The 22,794-nt window shown below is 41.8% G+C and overlaps 1 protein-coding gene across 4 annotated transcripts in view; it reads left to right on the top strand.

Moving 5' to 3' along the window:
* LOC139449916 (uncharacterized) overlaps nucleotides 1-22,794 on the top strand; it is a 219,076-nt gene that overhangs the window by 191,374 nt on the left and 4,908 nt on the right. For all 4 annotated transcript variants that reach the window (XM_071231523.1, XM_071231524.1, XM_071231525.1 and 1 more), the window contains 3 exons: nucleotides 11,634-13,856; nucleotides 20,416-20,551; nucleotides 21,717-21,818. In XM_071231523.1, the coding sequence (XP_071087624.1) occupies nucleotides 11,634-13,856; nucleotides 20,416-20,551; nucleotides 21,717-21,818 (2,461 nt within the window). The remainder of the gene's footprint in view (nucleotides 1-11,633; nucleotides 13,857-20,415; nucleotides 20,552-21,716; nucleotides 21,819-22,794) is intronic.

The following is a 22,794-nucleotide window of genomic DNA, read 5'->3' on the forward strand; positions in this document are numbered from 1 at the left end:
GACTGGCAGCTTGAAAGATATGATAGGTGTTAATATGTCATATCTGATTAGTGAGGCTAATATCATTTCATATCCAAAGTGAAATATACATTCATCGTTTATTGGATCATATCTGTTGTGTTTTGTCCCTATGTATATGGTGTCTTGGCCAAATAGTTCAGCAGTACTAATGTTTTCAATCAAATGATGGTGATGGTGGTCAAATTTGCTTCCCAAGTGGATAATTCTTAGATGATTACCCACTGTGTGTCATTATTCCCCCATAATATCCCAATGATTTGGATTATTTCTGACATTAATGACCACTTCTTCAACACCTAGATTGCTGTGAATTGGAAATTAGACTGACTTAGTAACTGACTGAATATATTACAAGTTAACACTTTAAGGGTTCTTCTACTATTTACATTTAAGGACAGTTATGGAATGATTTTCCGCAGGATAAATTCAGTTTCCAGTAACATCTAACTTATGAAAGAATTTGAACAATCAGTTTTGGAAGTCGGTATGTTTTGGTTGTGGTAATTAACCATCACCTTGATAAACAGTCTTTGAAAGAGATATTGATGTGGAAGCACTACAAACATTCTTTGGTAATTGAAGCTGGGGTCGTTCATGCTATTCTTGAGAAAGAAAGGTGATATATGTCGGATAAGAGAGGGTAATTAAGATGGGAGATAGTGTTGTGTGGAGCTTCCCTCTGACAGTAGAGCTACCTCTGGTGTTATCCTTCATCGCAAACTCCTTGCAGGGTTGTTACATTGGTAGTACATTTCAAACACGGTAACCTCCATGCACAACTGTTTATGAAACACGAATTATTTGTTTTGTTTATGCGCATCAGTGAGTGAGGTGAGTGCGGTTTTACATGCTTTTAACAATATCCCAGCCATACCATGGGAGGGCCAATGGCTTCTCATAGTGTAACCATATGGGACATCGAAGTCAAGTCACATATTATAGGCTAACCCACTGCCTTTCACACATGGAATCGCCTCTGTGGTCTGGTGGTAGAGCATCTGCCGGAGAGCGGAAGGTCTGGGGTTCAATCCCCGGCCCCGTCAAACCAATAGACGTTAAAAGGTGGTACTTGTTGTTTCCAGGCACCCAGCATTAAGGGGCTAAAACAAGGACTGGTCGGCTCGGAGTCAGTAAGCTGTGTCTGAGTGGGGTATTCATGTTTAGATGTGGCATAATATCTCAGTGTGTGCAAGCACTAAAAACTGGCTTTTATATAAGTCTGCATTAGTACAAGCAGCCACACACCAACATGCACTGCGGCATGGTATCTCAGTGAGCTAGCACTATAAATCAGCATCAGTCCGGACTAGTACAAGCAGCCACACACACACACACACACACATGCACGTCGCTATATAAGTGCAATAATCTTGGCCGCGACATTAAACCCCATTTCACGTCACCACCTCACATCACACTTGGTTCTCAACATGCATAATATTATGCATTATGCCAATCTTGTCCTAAGTCTGAGTACTACAAATATTTGGATTATGATGACACGGCAGAGCAGGACATGCTTACCCTTTTTGCGAACACCTGGTGTCATGATTGATTTTCAGCGATCTATTTATATGATTTTCGATGCTATTTTGTCTTTTATGCCCAATGCAATCTGTTTCATGGGATAATTGAGACTTTGTTCTCTGGTGTGGACTTTTTATATTGACAAGCAGCTTGTCAATGATTTGTCAGTGTCTGTACAATACTGGTAGTAGGATTTGATTAAACATTTCCCAATAAACATGGAGGGAAAAGTCATTTTCAGATATTACAAAATAATATTCATTAAAATAATGTACACTGAAAAATAACTCCATAAAACAAAAAGCTGATTTTCGTCTGATCTTACAGTGAAATCTAGGTTATCTCACAATGATAGGAGCAGTAATATGATGTGTTGGATAAATCCCTTAGTGCCCTAGTTGTGGTTCGTTCCCATGCCCATGAGGCAAGATGGGCCAAGTCACTGCCTCCCATGTAGGTCTGGAACCCTCCCGTCAGACAACATAACATATCAACCATTGTTTTATCAGTCTGAGACAGATTCAAGGATATAATGTTCGTATCCCCCAGCTGTGTACATTTCTCCCTATGGCATAATACAGACAGACTGTTTCTTAGGTCGTTGAGCCATGGTTTGCACAGATACCTCTGAATATTCATCCAGCTCTTCTTGGTACTGGGAAACTGTTGTTTTGAAAGGTTATTTTTACTTGGCATTATCATCTTCTTGCTAACTGGATGGGGATGACACTTAGATGGAGAATTGTTTTGCAATATAGATACCAACATGTTCCCTTGTCAGATCTTCTTATGCCTTTACTTCATCATTGGGATTGAAATCAAGATAAAGCTATTCACACGCTTTCAAAGGTTTTTACTTCATTGTAAACTATTTACTGGATTGTATCCAACAGAGCTTGAAACAGGGAGTCTGGGGAATTAATGTTATTTTGACTTCATCCCTGGGTTTAGTTTTAGTGAGTTGTATAAGTTGGTTCAGTACATTGGAACTGAAATCTCAGTTAATCTGTGGAATGTGTTGATGGAGGACATGACATGTTGGTATCTCTTCAAACTTTCAGATTCTCTTACTTTCAATTTTTACTGGTGTCATTTTGAGAAGGAAAAATGTTTCATGAATGTGAAGCATCTAAGCAGCTGGTACCTTTGTGGAAAAAAATAAAGAGTGATTGGACTTCCATGGCTTCTATGTCGCTTTAACCGCCTCCGTGGTCTAATGGTAGAGCATCCCCCCCCGGAGAGCGGAAAGTCCGGGGTTCGATCCCCAGCCGCGTCATACCAAGGACGTTGAAAGATGGTACTTGTTGTTACCCTGTCTGGCGCTCGGCATTAAGGGGCTAAAACAAGAACTGGTCGGCTCAGAGTCAGTATACTGTGTCTGAGTGGGGTATTCATGTTAAACTGCGGCATGGTATCTCAGTGAGCTAGCACTATAAATCAGCATCAGTCCGGAATAGTACAAGCAGCCACACACACACACATACACGTGCATGCACGTCGCTATATAAGTGCAATAATCTTGGACGCGACGTTAAACCCCATTTCACCTCACCTCTATGTCCCTTTATTGCATGCTGGTTACATGAGATGACAAAGGGTGAGTGGTTACAATGTGTGACTTTACTGATTGTGTGTCTTGACTGATCGTGTGTCTTGACTGATTGTGTGTCTTGACTGATTGTGTGTCTTGACTGATCGTGTGTCATGACTGATTGCGTGTCATGGTGTCTGGATGGTGTGGATCGGTGGTTACAATATGTGTCTTGACTGATTGTGTGTCTTGACTGATTGTGTGTCTTGACTGATTGTGTGTCTTGACTGATTGTGTGTCTTGACTGATTGCGTGTCATGACTGATTGTGTGTCTTGGTGTCTGGATGGTGTGGATCGGTGGTTACAATGTGTGACTTTACTGATTGTGTGTCTTGACTGATTGTGTGTCATGGTGTCCGGATGGTGTGTGTCATGGTGTCCGGATGGTGTGGATCGGTGGTTACAATCTGTGACTTTACTGATTGTGTGTCTTGACTGATTGTGTGTCTTGACTGATTGTGTGTCTTGACTGATTGTGTGTCTTGACTGATTGTGTGTCTTGACTGATTGTGTGTCTTGACCGATCGTGTGTCTTGACTGATTGTGTGTCTTGACTGATTGTGTGTCTTGACTGATTGTGTGTCTTGACTGATTGTGTGTCTTGACTGATCGTGTGTCATGGTGTCCAGATGGTGTGGATCGGTGGTTACAATATGTGTCTTGACTGATTGTGTGTCTTGACTGATTGTGTGTCTTGTCTTGACTGATTGTGTGTCTTGACTGATTGTGTGTCTTGACTGATTGTGTGTCATGGTGTCTGGGTGGTGTGGAGTGGTGGTTACATTATGTGAAAGACCAAAGAAACATTGCCTTTAGGACATTAAGGATGCTGAAACATGACCCATGCGGGGCTGACAGTCCACATACCAGTGCTAGTCCAAAGTAATAACAGCACAAGCTGCCCCCAGTGTAGTGTGGTGTAGATTCTGATGTCAGATCAGCACCAGGGGGCACTCACCACCACCAGCTAAAGGTTTATGCTGGTCTAATTTGGTTCTTCTGTTCCGAAAATGCTAAACAGACAGAAATATATCTCAGGTTTCTCACAGTGATGAAAGTGAGATGCTATGTTCCCTGTTTTCCTGCGAGATAACCAAGATGAATGCCAGCCGGTGCGACCAGGTGATGTTTCCGCCATATAAAATGGTTTAGAGGGGGATGTCAAAACAAGGGAGACAATCAGCTTAATGAGTCTTAGATGGGTGAGGTTGTCAGGACAGCATTTCAAAGCGGAAACACTCAGTTATACAATTTGGATAGGAATGGCTACATTTTAGAATAATGATGCACTTTGGAACTCGTTCACAGGTGTTTTTATTGCTGAAGATGTTAATCAAGTGCTATTGAATAACACTAATTGCTTCATGGTGTTATCGCATTGCACTGGTTTAACATTGGCGTGTGTAGATCCTGCCAACAGGTATTACCAGAGTATCATGACACGTGTATCCATGCACTGAGAAATACAGAACGGCTGCTTCAGTATGCATCAAACTCTATGTTTTTTTCTCTGGGGAATATAAGGCAGTCCCGTCTCATCCTAAGCAGTGTGTCTTATGTTAAAGATATTCTTCAGGGAGTTGAAATTTATTTTTAATTGTTTGCTTCTATGCAATTATTATTTGAGCATGTGTTTATAAAAACAAAATTTTCCTGTAAATAGTTTCTTTGTCCAAGCGGCATTGGTCATCTGATGTTGTAGAAATCGCAGTGCAGAGTACATCACTCAGGTGTGCCCCAAAACTATGGCCATGGGTTCGAATCCAATATTCGATGGATGCTCATGATGTCAACCACTGGATTTTCTGGTCCAGAATCGAATATTTCCAGACTGCCATCACATAGCTGGAATATTGCCGAGTGTTGCGTTAAACAAAGTGAAATAAACTATAATCGTCTGGGATCTGCAAATTATTTTTGATTATGACACATTTTTACACATGTTCTTGTAAATACATCTTTGGCAATGTGCATCTTTGTTGATGATATTTGTATCTGTATGTCTGTCCATCTGTTCTACACTTACATTTGCTGTGAAGAAGATTCATTCTCCTGAACAAATAAACATAGTTCTCATGGTGCTCTGTTTAGTAAATAACATAACAGTTGCCGTATTCTCAGTGCATGGTGTTTATACAGCGTCTAGGCATATGTACTGCATAGTGACCTGGATCCAACCCTGCATGCTTGCCAGTGATGCAGTAAATTGACCACTGTTCTGGCAGAGAGTCTGTGGGAGCATTCCTGGGCACATGCCTGTACCACCTGTACAGCGCACCGACACACTTCCCTTCCCGCTCTCTGGCACAGGGATGCCTGGATGTGCTTGCACATTTATTTGTCTTCAATTGTGTAAATGGTATTCAGTTTGTGTGTGGGTGTCCAGTTCCAGCACAAATACCATGCTCTCCCAGGCATGTGTTGCAGTTATCCTACATTCAGGGACTGTCTGTCTACAGGCCAGTGGATACATTCTTCCCCTGCTTCTTGCCAATCCAGTTCCAGACATGTCAGTCAGTCAACTGCCAGAGCACTATTGGCGTAGTTTCCTACCAGATTCTTACATGTTCGTCCTTTCCCACAACACTGTCCTCTGCTCTGCTACCAGAACATGTTTGTCCATTCCCACAACACTGTGTCCTCTGCTCTGGCACCAGAACATTTTTGTCCATTCACCCACAACACTGTGTCCTCTGCTCTGCTAACAGAACATGCTTGTCCATCCCCACAACACTGTCCTCTGCTCTGCTACCAGAACTTGCTTGTCAACTCCCAGAGCACTATGAGCCTAGTTTCCTACCAGAACGTGCTACCAGAACATGTTTGTCCATTCACCCACAACACTGTCCTCTGCTCTGCTACCAGAACTTGCTTGTCAACTCCCAGAGCACTATGAGCCTAGTTTCTTACCAAAACGTGCTACCAGAACATGTTTGTCCATTCACCCACAACACTGTCCTCTGCTCTGCTACCAGAACTTGCTTGTCAACTCCCAGAGCACTATGAGCCTAATTTCTTACCAGAACGTGCTTGTCAACTAGCAGAGCATCTCCTACCAGCGAGGTCAGGTGGCCAAGTGGTTAGGCATTCCTTGGTCAAACCAAAGACACGAGTTCCATTCCCCACTTGCATACGATATGTGAAGCCTTTTCTTGTGCTGGAATATTACTGAACTCCCAGAACACTATGTTTTCCCTCGCCTTCAGATTCCCATGTATTCCATTACTAGATATAACAGTGCACTATATACTGTCATCCCTGCTAACAATTGGATGCCATCCTACCAACTGTTGAGATTAGTTTATGCTTATAACCACGAGGAATATCGAGGAATCTGGACATAACTGTTCATTGATAATTGTTGCATAAAACTATTCACACACTCATTCATATCTCTTATAAACCATTGTGCAATCTTAAACAAGGAATCCAAAGTGGTGTTCTTGGAATCAGTAGGTTGCAACGCCGCGGCAGGACAACCCCAGAAATTGGCATCACACATTGGACCCATGTGATCCAACCTGGGTGTTTGGCATGATGAAGCAGTGCTTAACCACTAGGCTACTCTACTGCCATTGCATTCGTCACCACTCGCCCCTTTCCGTCACCTGCAAGAAGTCTTGTCCCCCTATCGATGAATGTTATGTGCGAAAATATGACAAACCAATCAGAATGCGCGTATGATTTTAAGTTCTTCGTCAAAGAATCCTTCAGAAATAATTTTTGATTTTACATATGTCTTGCATCTGAAAATATACCAAAGACACAGTTAAATGTCTCAATCATACTGTATAATTCCGCACGTCCCGAAGTGCTTTAAATTGCATCTGAAATATATATATTAATATATGGGTAAAATGTGTGAACCATTACGCAACGAGTTGACAATTTTTTTAGGTATGCCCGTTTGCGCTTAGACGGAACCCGGTCGCAATAATGGCCACGAGAGGGGCACGAGTCGCTAGTCGGCTTGTCCCGGAATAACACGAGTTGGTCACGAATGCTGCCATTGGTGTACAATCTAGCCCTGATTATCTCCCTTCCAGCACCATGTGGCTTGTGATCTGACCTGGAAGTTGGGTTCACCAGTGTGCAACATGCCTCAGCTGGGTTTTATGAAGGCTCAAGACGCCCTGCACGCTTTGGGAGATTCGGAGTAAATTAACCAGTTTATTGCTTGTAGTAAAAACATTCTGGGCAAACATGTGAACACTTAACTAATTTTAAACACAAACACTGCAGAACTTGACACTTTGGTTTTATTGGAAAGGAATTGTCACCTTTATTAAAGTATTTTAGATCATGAAGATGGTTTTAATTAAACCAGTGAATATCTAAAAGTGCTTTTTTATAAGCTGTAGTAAAATGAAGACAGGGTTCTCACTTGCTTGATAAAAGTACAAGCATGTACACCGATATGTTGAAAGAATAAATTAAAATCCTTGTCATCATGAAAACAGTGAATCCCACTGGTAATCAATATTGATGTTTTATTTTTAATAGTGTACCTTAAAAATTTCAAAAAAGATTTGTAAAATGAAAAATTCCTTCAACATTTTCACGTTTTTCTTTCACATTTATGTTTGTAGAAGTGTTTCTGTTTTCTGCATTTATTTTGTACAGACTGACAGGTGTTCATGAATGGTTTTGAAATAGGTCAGCCTGTCCGCCTTCATTCTTGTGTGACCAATTGAGCACCCTCCCAATCTATATGTCATTGAGGGGACCGTTGACATGTATGTGTTGGTCAACTATGTCCTCTTTCATGGAGCCCCTTGTTTGATGTGGGTCTATGGAATGAGAAGTGGCCTGCGACCTTTGACCTGTTGACCAGGGATCCCAGGTGTTTGTCCAAACAGATCAGATAATGGATTCAGTTGGTCATGCCTGTAGTTAATGTCGCACAAGCTGATAAAATGTGACAATTACTGCTCTGTTATCAAGACAGCACCGTTAACTTGTGGCATGGGAAATACATTTATATGCTACTCAATGTTAAATAGGGATACATAGATATTTAACACTGTGATGAAATCTGGAATACAACTCATGAAAATGAGTACTTGTGATTATTTTAACTATTCTTATATTGAATCTGAAACTTGATCAGTCCCATTATTAAATACTACTTGAGTAACAACTGTCACATTTGATCTCCAGCAGGACAATCCTCACCTGGAATCTCTGAGTATCCCCAGCAATGGTTGAGTGGTATATTTGCTATCCATGTCTCACTGCTACATTGTTTGAGATATTTTTGCTTTTTATGGTAAATCAAAGTGGACATTTTGTTTTAAAAATCTGATATTTTCATGACAACACAAACTACAAATGAGACAACTGGGTTTATGGATTGCGAACAAATTATGAGGGAAACCTATGAAATGTCATGTTAGTAAAAAGTAGTGAATCTACGACTTGTTGATGTGAGGAAATGAATTTGTGTTTATTTTGGTTTATATAAATGGCAACAGGAGCATATCAATTCCCTTGCCCCAGATATCTGCTCTGTTGAAAAACACTTCTTCCACCAGATTGTGTATCTTGCACATCACATGTCTTCAAACAAGTATCTGCCATCTGCTGTTGGGAGTAGTGGTACTCCAAGGAGTGTAAAACACCTGTGCCTGATGCTGGAACTGGTGGTAATCCAAGTAGTATAAAACACATGTGCCTTATGCTGTAAGTAGTGGTAACCCAAGTGTATAAAACCCTGGTGACTTATGCTGGAAGTGGTGGTAACCCAAATAGTATAAAACACATGCACCTTATGCTGGAAGTGGTGGTAACCCAAGTAGTATAAAACCCATGTGTATCATAATCTTGTATTTACACAAAGCAGACTTTGTGAAGAAACTGCAGAGTCTGCCAGATATTTTGGCCCAGGAAAACAGTTTATGAGGAAATACCTACCGTGTAGTGTTTCACAAATATTTGAAAATTATTGCTTTGCATCAATTCAAGACAGGAAGTATAGGTTTTCAGAGAAGTCTGGGATGTGTTGTAGATCAGTGTCCTGTCAGCCATTATGGCATGGGGGTATCTCAAGTTGAGATTTTACATTCAATTAAAGCCAATTGCCAAGATAAGAATCTTCCTTCCACAACAGGTCTTGATTTATCAGCTGTATGGGCTGTCTATTGTCTCATAGGAAGACTTATGTACATTGATATCTGTTGGTGAATTCACCGCTTGTTTTACGCCTTTGTCATGAGGTGATGTATGGTGAAGAGTGTAATGTACTTAGCTATTTCTTATTGTCAGGTGTGAATGCCAAGTGGTACATTTTTGGAGGCATTCCTATTTTTGACATGACCTTTGGTTGCTGACGAATACTGCAGCAGATCTCAATCCCATATGTCCAGAGGAAAGATAGTCTTTTGTTTCACAAACATAAGGTTTATGGTATTTTTAACATTTATGTTTTAAGGATTAAGGAGTCACAGGATCATAATTACCCTGCTTGTGATTCGAAATTTCTTACAGTCTCTCAGTGGGTGTTTATGTGATAGGAAAAGATAACCTAGACAGTTGTTTACTGAAAGAAGACATCAACTATAATGTGAACATTTCCTTGGGAACTATTATTAGCAGGAATCGTACTCGGTGTGCTGACTTGGCTTTGAAAAGTACCAATATGCCAAGAACAGTTTCAAATGTACTTTTCATCGCTGTGTGGTTCAATTAGACAAATCCTGGTGATTATTAACTGTTTGTTTTGTCTGGAGAAAAATGAATTTTGATATATATGTTAAATCTATGTCAAGATTTCCAGATATTTTTATGAGAGCAACAGGGGCACAGGTGGTCGTCATGCCAGAAACCTATGATTGTGGGTTCGAATCCCGGTCCGTCCAGATTATATTTCTAGGTTTGTCAGCACCATACCGGTGCTCGTGGGTTTCACCGAAGTGGTAAACGTCTAAGACCTGCATCACTTTGGGCTTTCTTCCACATTAAGCAGACACGCCGTGATTTAACTGGAATAATGTTAAATGCGGTGTTAAACCCAACTCACTTACCCACACTCACTCATAAGAGCAGCAATCTGTACAATACTATGCCATTGTTTCTTAAGAGTTTTTTTTTTTCTTTCTACTGAGAAGGCTGTGTTACCTGGTCATTTTGAATCACTTCTCATGATATTTTCCCCCTCTATCTTGTCCTAAGATTTGTGGTGGTTTGTACTAGTGAAAGGCTGGTGATGATCAAGCTTTACTCTTCATTCCTCAATGTGGTACATCTCCTGTCTCACTCAAGTGTTCAGTGTCAGATAGGTTAGATATGTATCTGTTATAGGCTGGTGTATGTGATATCTATCTGTGATTGGTTGATAAAGGAGAGGTATGTAGGTCTGATTGGTGGATACAGATGTGATATTTATCTGTGATTGGTTGACACAGACCACCATGGTGGAGGATCGAGGTAACTAGCCAAGGGAAACACCTGTTTCTTTTGATGCTAGTCAAAGTCTGCTTATCAGCTACAGATCCTGTTCCTGTCAAATTGGGCTTTTTATAGTCACCACTGGATGTAGCCTTCAAGTGGAATATACTCTGATCTATATAAAGCATTAGTTGGCTTCAGCTTGTATGTTCTATAGACTGCTACATGTGTAGTTTACGCTTTTGATCATACACTGCCTCCGTGGTGTAGTGGATAGAGCGTCTGGAGAGCAGAGGTTTAGTGGTTTGATCTGCTGGCCACGTCGTTACAAAATATATTGGTACTTGTTGTCTCCTTGCATGGTGCTCAGCAGTATGGGGGTAAAATAAAGATTGTCTGGCTTGTGTGTCAGTACAATATGTTTAAGTTAAACTGAGGCGACTAATGGGATCGAGTTTTCAGGCTCTCTGACTTGGTTGATGCATGTCATCGTATCCCCATTGTGTGGATCGATGCTCATGGTGTCAATCACTTGATTGTCTGATCTAGACCGCTGTCATATAGCAGGAATATTGCCGAGTGTGGTGTTAAACAACAAACAAACAAACAAACTTTTCTGTACCAGTGAAATGAAATTGCATGATAGACAAAAAATAAACATACAAGTCAGAAACATACAACATCCAGCCTGATGGCCTATAACACTAAAATATTTTATGGTCACATGTCAGAACATTGTATGTGAAGTGTATAAAGAAATTAAAATAGAGAATACAAACTGTGGAAAAACACAAGCAACTCTCTTTGAAATTATGGTTGGTTTGAACAGTACACATTTCACATTACGTGATAGACACTTTCAAACTGTTAAATTGATTTGACTATTTCTCAGGCTGTGACATAATGTTACATAAGGGCATTGCATTATTTAGGTTGTCATTCATTTTTCATGATATCCCAGAATCTGTCCTGTGACGCTATAAGAAAAATAGGTTGGTGTTCATGTCTTTCATGACATTGTTGTTGTCTCTCATGAGTATCATTGATTTTCAATCATTATGGCAAAGAGCCGACATGTAATATTCATATGTGTCCTCTCGGTTTCAGATATGCAGACGACTCCTATATGTCGGCTGCCGTCAGGCGCTCACGGCGCAACTCTGGAAGCGGGAACTACAAGAGGTCAGCCTCTGCAGCAGCACTGCGTCCAGGGGAAGATGACACCAATAATGACAATGACGCCAACAGCGTGTTCAGTGACAAGAAACTTGGATATCAGCCATGGAACAGTGAGTCTGCTTTGTCAAGGCATTCCATTGGTGCTTCAATCGGACACAATGACATGCCTAATCTTCCTGGAAATATCCCAGCATTCCAAGCTGATGTGGAACATGTGAAAAATGTGTCTATGGGAACAGTGCAACCCCTACAAAGCAAACCCCTTCATTCTCCCTCCACGGAAACTGCCCCCTTATTCTATGTATCCCCCACAACAAGTGCACCCAAGCCAGCTGTCCGACCTCCCCAGACTCTGTCCATGACCTCCTCCTCTTCCAGTTCCCGCCCAGCCCAACTCCACTCTCCATCAGGTCCACCACAACAGACTCTCTCAATGAGCTCCTCTTCTTCCGTAAGTTCTAGATCGACCCAACTCCATTCACCATCAGGTCCACCTCAACAAGCACTCTCAATGAGCTCTTCCTCCAGTTCTCGGTCTGTCCAACTCAACTCGCCATCATCAGGTCCAAGTCAACAGACTCTGCCCATGAGCTCCTCCAGTTCCCGGTCTGCCCAACTCAACTCCCCTTCATCAGCTTCAGTGAAGCCCCTGGCCCAACCACAGACATCGGGTGGAAGTGCAAGACATGTGCTGCATCCTGCACCCAGTGGTCCTGTTGGAGGGACTTTCATCACACCTGTGGTTAAAACTGTGCAATCACCTTCTTCAGGGCCGAGTCGACCCCAAGGTTCTGTACAGTCACCTTCGGGTATGTCCAAGACTAGTTTATTTTCTCCCCGTCCTTTCGTTTCGCATCATTCCCGGGAGGGAGAAGGTGGGGAAGGCAAAAAGTTTGGTACACCCAATTCAGTGAGAGATAGAATCTCTAAAATAGAACATGGAGGCAATAAGAATGTGGGGTCACCCAGATCAGAACAAGGTAGAGTTGGGTCTCCAAAACACACAGCATCACCTAAACCTGCAGACAGTTCATGGAAAACTAACCCTGATCCGATCCGGACATCATCACCCAAAACTATCAGTGGTCACTTGAAAGCTGAGAGCTCCTGGGAGACCATTGAGAACCTCAGTCAAAGCTCTGCTCAGAAAGCTGCTCACAGTCAAAACAGTCAAAACAACACACAAAAATCTCAACGTATTCTTGAATCATGGCGGGATGACCCCCGCACTCGCTACCCACGACACGAGTCTTTCAGTTCCTCTTCATCCAACTCAACTGTCTCTAGCTCCGAAAGGAGATCCAATATTCATGACAATCCTCCTCCTCCCAATGTGTCAGACAGGAGACCCAACATTCAGGACAATCCTGCTAACAGTGCTACCTCCCCAGTCCATCCCAGATTCAGACATGTGTCCCCAGCAGAACAAAGTGCTGTAGATAAGCGGAGTCCTCACACTCCTGGTCAGGTGAATCAGAGTGCATATAACCAAAGAGAACCAAGACATTTCCAGAGTAGTGCTCAGAGAACTCCTGATGGTGCTCCTCAAGGACAGGACCAATCCAGAATTTTGTCAGCTGAATCTCAGGCCTTGTCACCCAGATATCGGGAGAAACGGCCGAGAGACTGCCACACACGTGACCAAGACTCAAATGGTGTGCATCGGGATGGTGAAATGTATAGTCCCAGAACGCATCATCAGCCACATCCAGATATGCATAAAGGTGTTAGTGAATCTCCGCGAGGACAAGGTGCTTCTAGTGGTGTGAATAACATGAGGAGGAACACTGACAGGTCAGACTCTCCTCGGACTCAGGATAATAAGAAATCAATGCCCAATGCTCAGGTGGAGAAGGAAAGTCCAAAACCTGCTGAGACTGAGTCTATGGTGGTTCCAATTCATCATGGTCGTCAACGTTCACAAGAGGAGATTGAGTGTGATGAGCAGGCCAAACAATTAGCAATGGAATTGGAAGGCTCAGAAAAGAAATTATCAGAGGTTCTTACTCAGGATCATAAGAGGATGAAATACATGGATGGCATGTTTACAGACCCTGTTGATGTCAACAGGAGGCCCTCTTGTGGCAAAGCTCAGCTCAAGGGAGGCAACTTATCTGAAGACACAAGTGAACCTGTAGATGCTGATAAAAAGTAAGTATTTATGTGTATTTGTGTAATTATTGCTGAGGTGAAATGTGAAAATAGTATGGCTGCACCTACTCACTGATGTTATGACTTTGTGATGTTTATCTAGAAGGAGCGTACATATTTGTGGATAATTACTCCAAGTTAGCTATATCCTGCTTGATAAACTTCCCTCCCTGGCAATGCAGTAAAATTTGTTTGGCTACAGTCTGTAGATCTCCTTAGGTTTGATGTAGTAAGCTTGACGTCATTACTTAGTGGATATTAACTCAGACTTAGAGAAGCTGCAGTTTTAGGTAGGTACATGATCTTTTCTCTTCCCTTCTTGTAAGGAACTTCAAGTATAAGTGTTACTGGATGACTTTAATGACACAACGTCAGTATCAGTAGTGTAATGAAGTCCGGACTGTGTAATGATCTGATGAGAGTTTTAGTCATGGCCCATGTTGGGATGAGCTGTAAGGTGGCCGAGTAATGAATGCAGCGTACAGTGTGAACTAGGTGTGCACCCTTGAGCTCAACTGTAGACTGCGGTTACCCAAACAAGGAATTTCTACATCTGGATTGCATAATTCTGCCTAACTATGATAATTATGGGGCAGACGAATCTCAGACTGAAGAACCTGTGGCCACGATGAAGAGTACTTATGGTTGAAGGTCGTGGTTAACATCTTCGGAGGACTCACTGTTGTAGCATGATGGGTATGGTAGCCGAGTGGGCAAAGGCATGAACTAGGTGCTGGGTTTGAATCCCAGATTCATCCCATCTGAGATTCTTTGTGTGTCTGCATCAGACCTTTCCTCATAGGTTTAACCACAGAGGTAAACATGCATGACCTGTATTGCATCGACCTGTATTGCATCGACCTGTATTGCATTGACCTGTATTGCATTGACCTGTCCTCCAACCTTAAGCCAACATGCCAGGATATAACTATGAAATTGTTCTGTTGTGTGTTAGACCCACTCACTCACTCTCTGATGTAGCTTTATACTAGTTTTAGCTTTCAGTTTTATGTGTATCAACTTTGTACAAATGGTGATGAAACTGAAAAATGTAGATAATAGATACAGGTTAATGATATACCCATAAGCTGATGTTTTCTGTAAGCAAGTCTGCAATATGCACAAGAAAATATGAATTGTCATGTAAAATTTTGGTCTTGGTAGTGGGCGCTTCTTAAAGTTACTTACAGCTGGGTCTGGAGGTTAATCATGGTGAGAAGAGGAAATTACAAAATTGATGCTATATTAGTATAAACTGTTTGAATAATAATTGACGAATTGCTGTTTGCATCACCGACATTGTGTATTCACTTGAAAAATCTGCAATCTGGTCAAAGTTGGCCTGCTGTCTCATGGACACGGGCTGTAAACAAGACACAGCTATATAGAGGACAAGCTAAGGCAGGGGTATTAGACTACTTGATTTTCACATACTTTCTGCGATTTCCATAAGTGTATTTACATTTCATGTATCTAAGAGACATAACTCAGTGAAGAAAACCATGTGATCTTACAAGATCATAGGAAGTGTTCATGGTAACTATCAGGGGGAAATTGTGGAGATAAGAAAATTTAACGATAAATGATCCGAAATAGTTATAATTCCCAGACTTTAAAGATGAAAGTTTGAATGAAAGCCTGTTTGTGTGAGGAATAATTAATGCTATTACATATGCTATTAAAGTGATGCTGTATAAACCTTGCAAGATTGCCAGATTGATTGGGATACATGTGTGTATGCAAGTACAAAGATTCTCTATCATTCGGATGCCTTTGGTATTTTTGAATTTTATGGTTTTTACAATCTGCAAATTATCATAAAATAATTTAAAGAGAAATTTCAAAGGAAGTTATGGTGTTAAAAGTCATTAGCATGATGTATACAGATATTGTATTGGTTAGTATGTCGCTTTACAGACAGGCTGAGCATCTGCCGAGAGAGTTGAAGGCCAGGGGTTCATTACCTGGCCGCGTCACACCAAAAAACATTAAGAGATGATACTTGTTGTAACCCTGCCTGGCTCTTGGCATTACGATGTTGAAACAAGGACTGATCATCTTGGTGTCGGTATTCAGTGTCTGACTAGGGTATCCGTGTTAAACTGCGGCATGGTATCTCAGTGGACTAGTTTTCCTATAATTTCCTTGCATCAAGCAATCAAGAGTTGACTTAGGCAGATACCATGATGTTGGATGCTCAGACTTGCCCACTTGTCTTGTTCACATGCTAGTAGCTTATTAGTAGTTGAAAGCTTTTTCGAGTAGGGGCGGTCGGGTAGCCTAGTGGTTAAAGCGTTTGCTTGTCACACATGTTGCCCTCTGTTTGCCGTAGTTATTCTGTGTGGATGAAAGCTGTGAATACCATGATATGGTTAGACTTGCACTAGTCTCTAAGGCAATAATGATTAGTTTAAATCATAATTTCTATATTATGTAGTCAATAAGAACAAGTTGTCCCTAATAGAGACTGGAGTCCTTGGATATCTAGACTTGCTTGTTTGGATGATAGAATTACTACACATCCATGGACTTAATTTCAGTACAGCCTTGGAGCAAGGCTATGTGTGCAGTGGCTGCACAAGAAGGGTCCGAGATGTGGTGGGGGGGGTTGACAAAAAGGGTCCAAGATGTGGTGGGGGGTTGACAAGAAGGGTTTGAGATGTGGTGTGGGGGTGACAAGATGGGTCCGAGATGTGGTTTGGGGTGACAAGATGGGTCCGAGATGTGGTGTGGGGTGACAAGAAGGGTCCGAGATGTGGTGTGGGGGTGACAAGAAGGGTCTGAGATGTGGTGTGGGGGTGACAAGATGGGTCTGAGATGTGGTGTGGGGTGACAAGAAGGGTCTGAGATGTGGTGTGGGGGTGACAAGAAGGGTCTGAGATGTGGTGTGGGGGTGACAAGAAGGGTCCGAGATGCGGTGTGGGGGTGACAAGAAGGGTCCGAGATGTGGTGTGGGGATGACAAGAAGGGTCCGAGATTAAGAGTGTGATCTTATCGCCAGCTGGGCTATAAGCTCCAGTTCCTTGACTCATGTTCTGCTACAGTGCAGCTATATAGTTGCAGTAAGCAAGACTTGAAAATTGTTATGAGTCCAGTACTCATTTACTGAACCTTTTTGCCGAGATAAAATTACCATCACTATGAAGTTAACACACTTCTATCCCATCTTGGAGCTTTCATTTTCAGGAACATTTACAATGAAAATACCAGTGGTGGCACATCATAACAGAACATATAACAGACCCATGAAGCAACGAGGTAAAAGTCTGGCGCCAAGACATACTGACTTGTAGAATATCCCATACATATATATTTAGAAGGGGGCGGGGTGGAACCGATGAAAGCAAAAGAAATTGACAAGCTATATTTCATTTATTTAAAAACTGCATGAGCTTATTTCAAAGCCACACGCGAGGTAACTGTTTAGTATGAGAATGTACGCAAGATGTGCACCTGTCATAGACGTTCTTGTTCTTGGAAAGCTGTGAGGTAATTGTTGGGTGTCTTTATGATGCATTACTGCCAGAAAATGGCAACACTTAAATTATGCATTCTTTTTGTGAAGGATTGGCTGCCAGATTGATGATGTATTGGATGTAAATATAGCCCCTGCTGGTACATATGTCCTGTTAATTTCAGAGATGTAAGACATGCATACCCTAAGTAGGAGAGATCAGAATTTATTAGATCCAGGTCATTTGGAATGTAGCTGGAGCTGGGTAGACATAATCAGCTTCTGGGAAGGCCCTCATCATGTCTTCTTAGCCATAACTACCCCACTATGTGTGCCCTAGGGATGGGTAGATTTCAGGATTGTTTGGAATCTGGAGAAGAAAAAAGGGGATTGGAATTTCATATCTTTTTTATGTATTTCTTTCAACAGGGCTATAATTGTCATATATTAGATAATTTATACAGTCAGCTGGTTGGGTAGAGTGTTTGCTTTGTCCAGACAAAGACATGGGTTACATGCCTCCCATTGCTTGTATTCCCCGGTTGTATAGGGCTGGAATATTGCAGGAAGTGGCGTAAAACATCACTCACTCATTCAGCTGCTGTAGTTCCTTGCGAACACACACACATCTGTCTCCCCTAGGGTACTGCTGGGGCTTAGTTGGTCAAGTAGGGTGCAATGTTAGTGGCAGACTCATTGTTCGATTGTATGATAATTTCATCAATTGAAAAGGGCCAGTTCCGGATTAGAACACAGGTTCCCAGAACCCATTCTGGTAATGAAAGGCGGCATATGGATTGTGGTCAGACACTGAGACTTGGTTGATTGCAAGGATCCTTGCTCATAATGTCATTCGTGGCGGTCGGGTAGCCTAGTGGTTAAACCGTTCGCTCGTCACGCTGAAGACCCTGGTTCGATTCCCGACAATCCCAGCCCTTGTCTGGTGTTCCCCGCTGGATTATTGCTAAAAGCAGCGTAAAACCATACTCACTCACTCACTCACTCATGTCATTCACTCTGGCCCAGATTCAATGATTAACAAGCCACTGTGAAATAGCAGGAATATTCCAGAGTGCAACATTAAACCGCTCACAAACAAAACAAGAAACAAGGAAAGTGGGAGAGAATTGGCTGTGACAGTTATTCCGGTTTATCTGCCAATAAAGTATATAACGTCTCACACAATATGTTCTACAAGTTTTATCAATGTGTTTTTCATGTAGCCCATGTCAAATCATAACAGTTCAGCTTAAGGAGACTATCATCAAGTACATATGGGGTTATCTTGACTTTACCATAGTCTATTGACTAGACTATTATTTATGGGATAAAATTCTTAAATTCACTCACTAGAGGTCATGCTCACAAGCTACTAATTTTGACTTTTCTCATGTGTACAATTTGAAAAACATGTTTTTGTTAAACCCGGAAATTATGTTGTGGTCATTTTATTGAAATAAATTCTTGCCACCTTGCCCAAAAAATAGCATCCGAATGAAAGGGGATTAGTATTTCTCAGGATATTGCATTTTCGGGATTAAATCTTAAGATTCAAGATTGTTTTTGATGGAAACTTGATATGCCAAATGAAATGATATATGATGTTGTCATTGCAAGACAGCTGCACCTGTCAACGTGGTTGATCCACACGAGAATATTCCAAAACATATTGATATAGGAGTTTGTTATCAGTCTCCAAGCTATAAATAACTTTAATATTCTGGCATCACTGATAAAGACAGAATCCTGTTTCATTAGAGGTTTATTAAGTATCAGTAAACTAACCCTGGGAATATCTTCCGGACCATTGACGTGAGAACCACTATCCCTATCTCTTGACTGCTCCCAGACAGCCAGTCAGTGGAGCTTGTCACATCCACACTCAGATAGTGCAGAGCCGCTTCATAGGCTGAGTTTGAACCCCACTGACCTAGTTAGCTGATAAATGACATTCCCAGCTAATTGCATGGTCACATGACCGCTATTAGCAGATATTTGGCAAATATGTGCGAGGTTAATTCATGTTTGTAAGTTGTGTTTGTGTAGAGATGTAGTGCTGTGTTGTGGATGCTACAGTTGTAGGATACTAGGACTACAGTTGTAGGATACTGGGACTACAGTTGTAGGATACTAGGACTACAGTTGTAGCATACTGGGACTACAGTTGTGGGATACTGGGACTACAGTTGTAGGATACTGGGACTACAGTTGTAGGATACTGGGACTACATTTGTAGGATACTAGGACTACAGTTGTAGGATACTGGGACTACAGTTGTAGGATACTGGGACTACAGTTGTAGGATACTGGGACTACAGTTGAAGGATACTAGGACTACAATTGTAGGATACTAGGACTACAGTTGTAGGATACTAGGACTACAGTTGAAGGATACTAGGACTACAATTGTAGGATACTAGGACTACAGTTGTAGGATACTAGGACTACAGTTGAAGGATACTGGGACTACAATTGTAGGATACTAGGACTACAGTTGTAGGATACTAGGACTACAGTTGTAGGATACTAGGACTACAGTTGAAGGATACTAGGACTACAATTGTAGGATACTAGGACTACAGTTGTAGGATACTAGGACTACAGTTGTAGGATACTGGGACTACAGTTGTAGGATACTAGGACTACAGTGGAAGGATACATCAACATGGATGCAGGCAAGGAGTGAGTACTGGGTATTAACAGGAGTCAACATGGTGACCAAGATGGTTTCATCAAGTTTGTATCCCGTGTGTTTTGGTGGACATTAAGATAGTATTTTTGAGCTTTGTGATGTACTCAAAACAGGATTCCATTGGATGTGTTTCTCAAGGATGGTTATGGGTCTGGGAACTTTGAAATTTATTATGTTTTGTTTTCCAGAAAGATATGTATTGAGGTGATGCATTTGCTGTTGTGTAGAGGCAACGGTTGCCCTGATCTAACACTTTGTGTAGGTGCAGGTTTTGTATTGAGGTCATGCCTTGTGTTGAGGCAACAGTTGCCCTGATCTAACACTGTGTGTAGGTGCAGGTTTTGTATTGAGGTCATGCCTTGTGTAGCGGCAACGGTTGCCCTGATGTAACACTTTTGGTCCTCCTCCTCCAGGGGTGCCCTACCTGCGTCCTACTTCAAGGGGTCCTCCAAGGCGTTGGTGGAGATGGAACTGCGGCGACAGAATGAGGAGGTTAACAAGGACATCATCAAGGACCTCCAGGACAACGACAGCCTCAGGAAACAGAAGGTAACAAATCCACTTGGCTGCATAGTCATACTGAGATTTAATCCAGGCATACCTTTGACTGCTAAGGTTTTAACCTATGAAATAATACTGTTTTGTGATTTGACGAAGGGAAACATATGCATGAGTTTTGACATTTGTATGTCTAGCAATTATTCAACACTAACACTGGTCCACCTGTCCGTGTCTTGTAAATTTTCTAAAGGACCAGGGTGCCGTTGTACAAAACAACCTTAGTGCTATGACTGTTGTAAGTCTATATAAAGGTATGGGAGTTACGATCACCTTAACGCTAAGATCGCTCTCAACTATAGCACCAAGTAAAAAACAAAATGGTGGTCCGGTGGTTCAGTGTTATTTTGCTATCAGCAATCAATCGACTCTAAACTCTAAGCAACACCAGCTGCCTTAACAACCCTGCATGGTACAGTGGTTCCCTTCTTCAGCGGTTTCTCATGCTAACTGTGCATGCTCACTTGTTTTTATGACTAGTTTCACGCATCTCGGAAAAGGTGTAAAGTTGCCCTGTTGCAAACGAATACACCTCTGACGTTCACCAGCCATGTCTTTTATTACTGCAATTTGGTAAACACTGAGCTTGAAGAATTAGAATCAAGTAATACCATTTTAAACCCTTTTTGGTCCTCACCTTCGTGTCTAGTAGAGACCCAACAGGACTTGTAGATATTTCAATATGGCGGTCCTTTGGACCACTGACAAATTTTGGACATCGTCAAGTACTGACACCTATATATGGTAACATTATTATGTTGTTCAGACGACAGCTGGAAACATCAATGTTGTGAATGTGTTATTTTGGTGAATGGTTTAAAACCTTTATTAGTCATGCTGATGACTTAAAAATTGTGTATATTTCCTCATTATTCGTATATGTGTTTTGCTTTATTTATGTTGCTGAAATATTATTAAAAATATCGCTCTTTCAAAATGTACACTAAGGGGTGTCCTGTTAAACAATGAACTTATTGCATTTTCAAAGATTCACTTGTTCGATCCTGTATGACCATAGTTATCATGTGTTGCTGATTGACCTATTGAAATGGTTTTGGGGAGGAAAGAAGCAGTGTCACTCAAACAGAACTTGCAGATGCACAAGTTAGTGTAATGTTGACTTCAAGAGATATGTAATTCCTGTTTCTGACACCAGGAGGAGCTGATGGAGAAGTTGTACGCCAAGCTGAAGGTTCTGAAGGAGGAGAAACTGTCACTGCAGGAGGAGATTGCGGAGAACGAGGACCTTGGGAAGAAGGTGAGTTGTTGACAATTGGGTCATGTTGATGTTGGTTGTTGCTAGGGATGACAATTAGGTCATGTTGATGTGGTTGTTGCTAGGGATGACAATTGGGTCAAGTGGATGTAGGTTGTTGCTAGGGGTGAACAATTGGGTCATGTTTATGTAGGCTGTTGCTAGTGTTGACGATTGGGTCATGTTGATGTAGGTTGTTGCAAGGGATGACAATTGGATCATGTGGATGTAGGTTGTTGCTAGGGGTGAACAATTGGGTCATGTTTATGTAGGCTGTTGCTAGTGTTGACGATTGGGTCATGTTGATGTAGGTTGTTGCAAGGGATGACAATTGGATCATGTGGATGTTGGTTGTTGCTAGGGATGACAACTGGGTCATGTGGATGTAGGTTGTTGCTAGGGATGACAATTGGGTCATGTGGATGTAGGTTGTTGCTAGGGATGACAATTGGATCATGTGGATGTAGGTTGTTGCTAGGGATGACAATTGGGTCATGTGGATGTAGGTTGTTGCTAGGGATGACAATTGGGTCATGTGGATGTAGGTTGTTGCTAGGGATGACAATTGGGTCATGTGGATGTAGGTTGTTGCTAGGGATGACAATTGGGTCATGTGGATGTAGGTTGTTGCTAGGGATGACTATTGGGTCATGTGGTTGTAGGTTGTTGCTAGGGGTGACAATTGGGTCATGTGGATGTAGGTTGTTGCTAGGGGTGACAATTGGGTCATGTGGATGTAGATTGTTGCTAGGGATGACAATTGGGTCATGTGGATGTAGGTTGTTGCTAGGGATGACAATTGGGTCATGTGGATGTAGATTGTTGCTAGGGATGACAATTGGGTCATGTGGATGTAGGTTGTTGCTAGGGGTGACAATTGGGTCATGTGGATGTAGATTGTTGCTAGGGATGACAATTGGGTCATGTGGATGTAGATTGTTGCTAGGGATGACAATTGGGTCATGTGGATGTAGGTTGT

The sequence above is a fragment of the Haliotis cracherodii genome, unplaced genomic scaffold, assembly GCF_022045235.1.
Source record: "Haliotis cracherodii isolate W230 unplaced genomic scaffold, xgHalCrac1.p SCAF_8, whole genome shotgun sequence".
Taxonomy (NCBI): Eukaryota; Metazoa; Mollusca; class Gastropoda; order Lepetellida; family Haliotidae; genus Haliotis; species Haliotis cracherodii.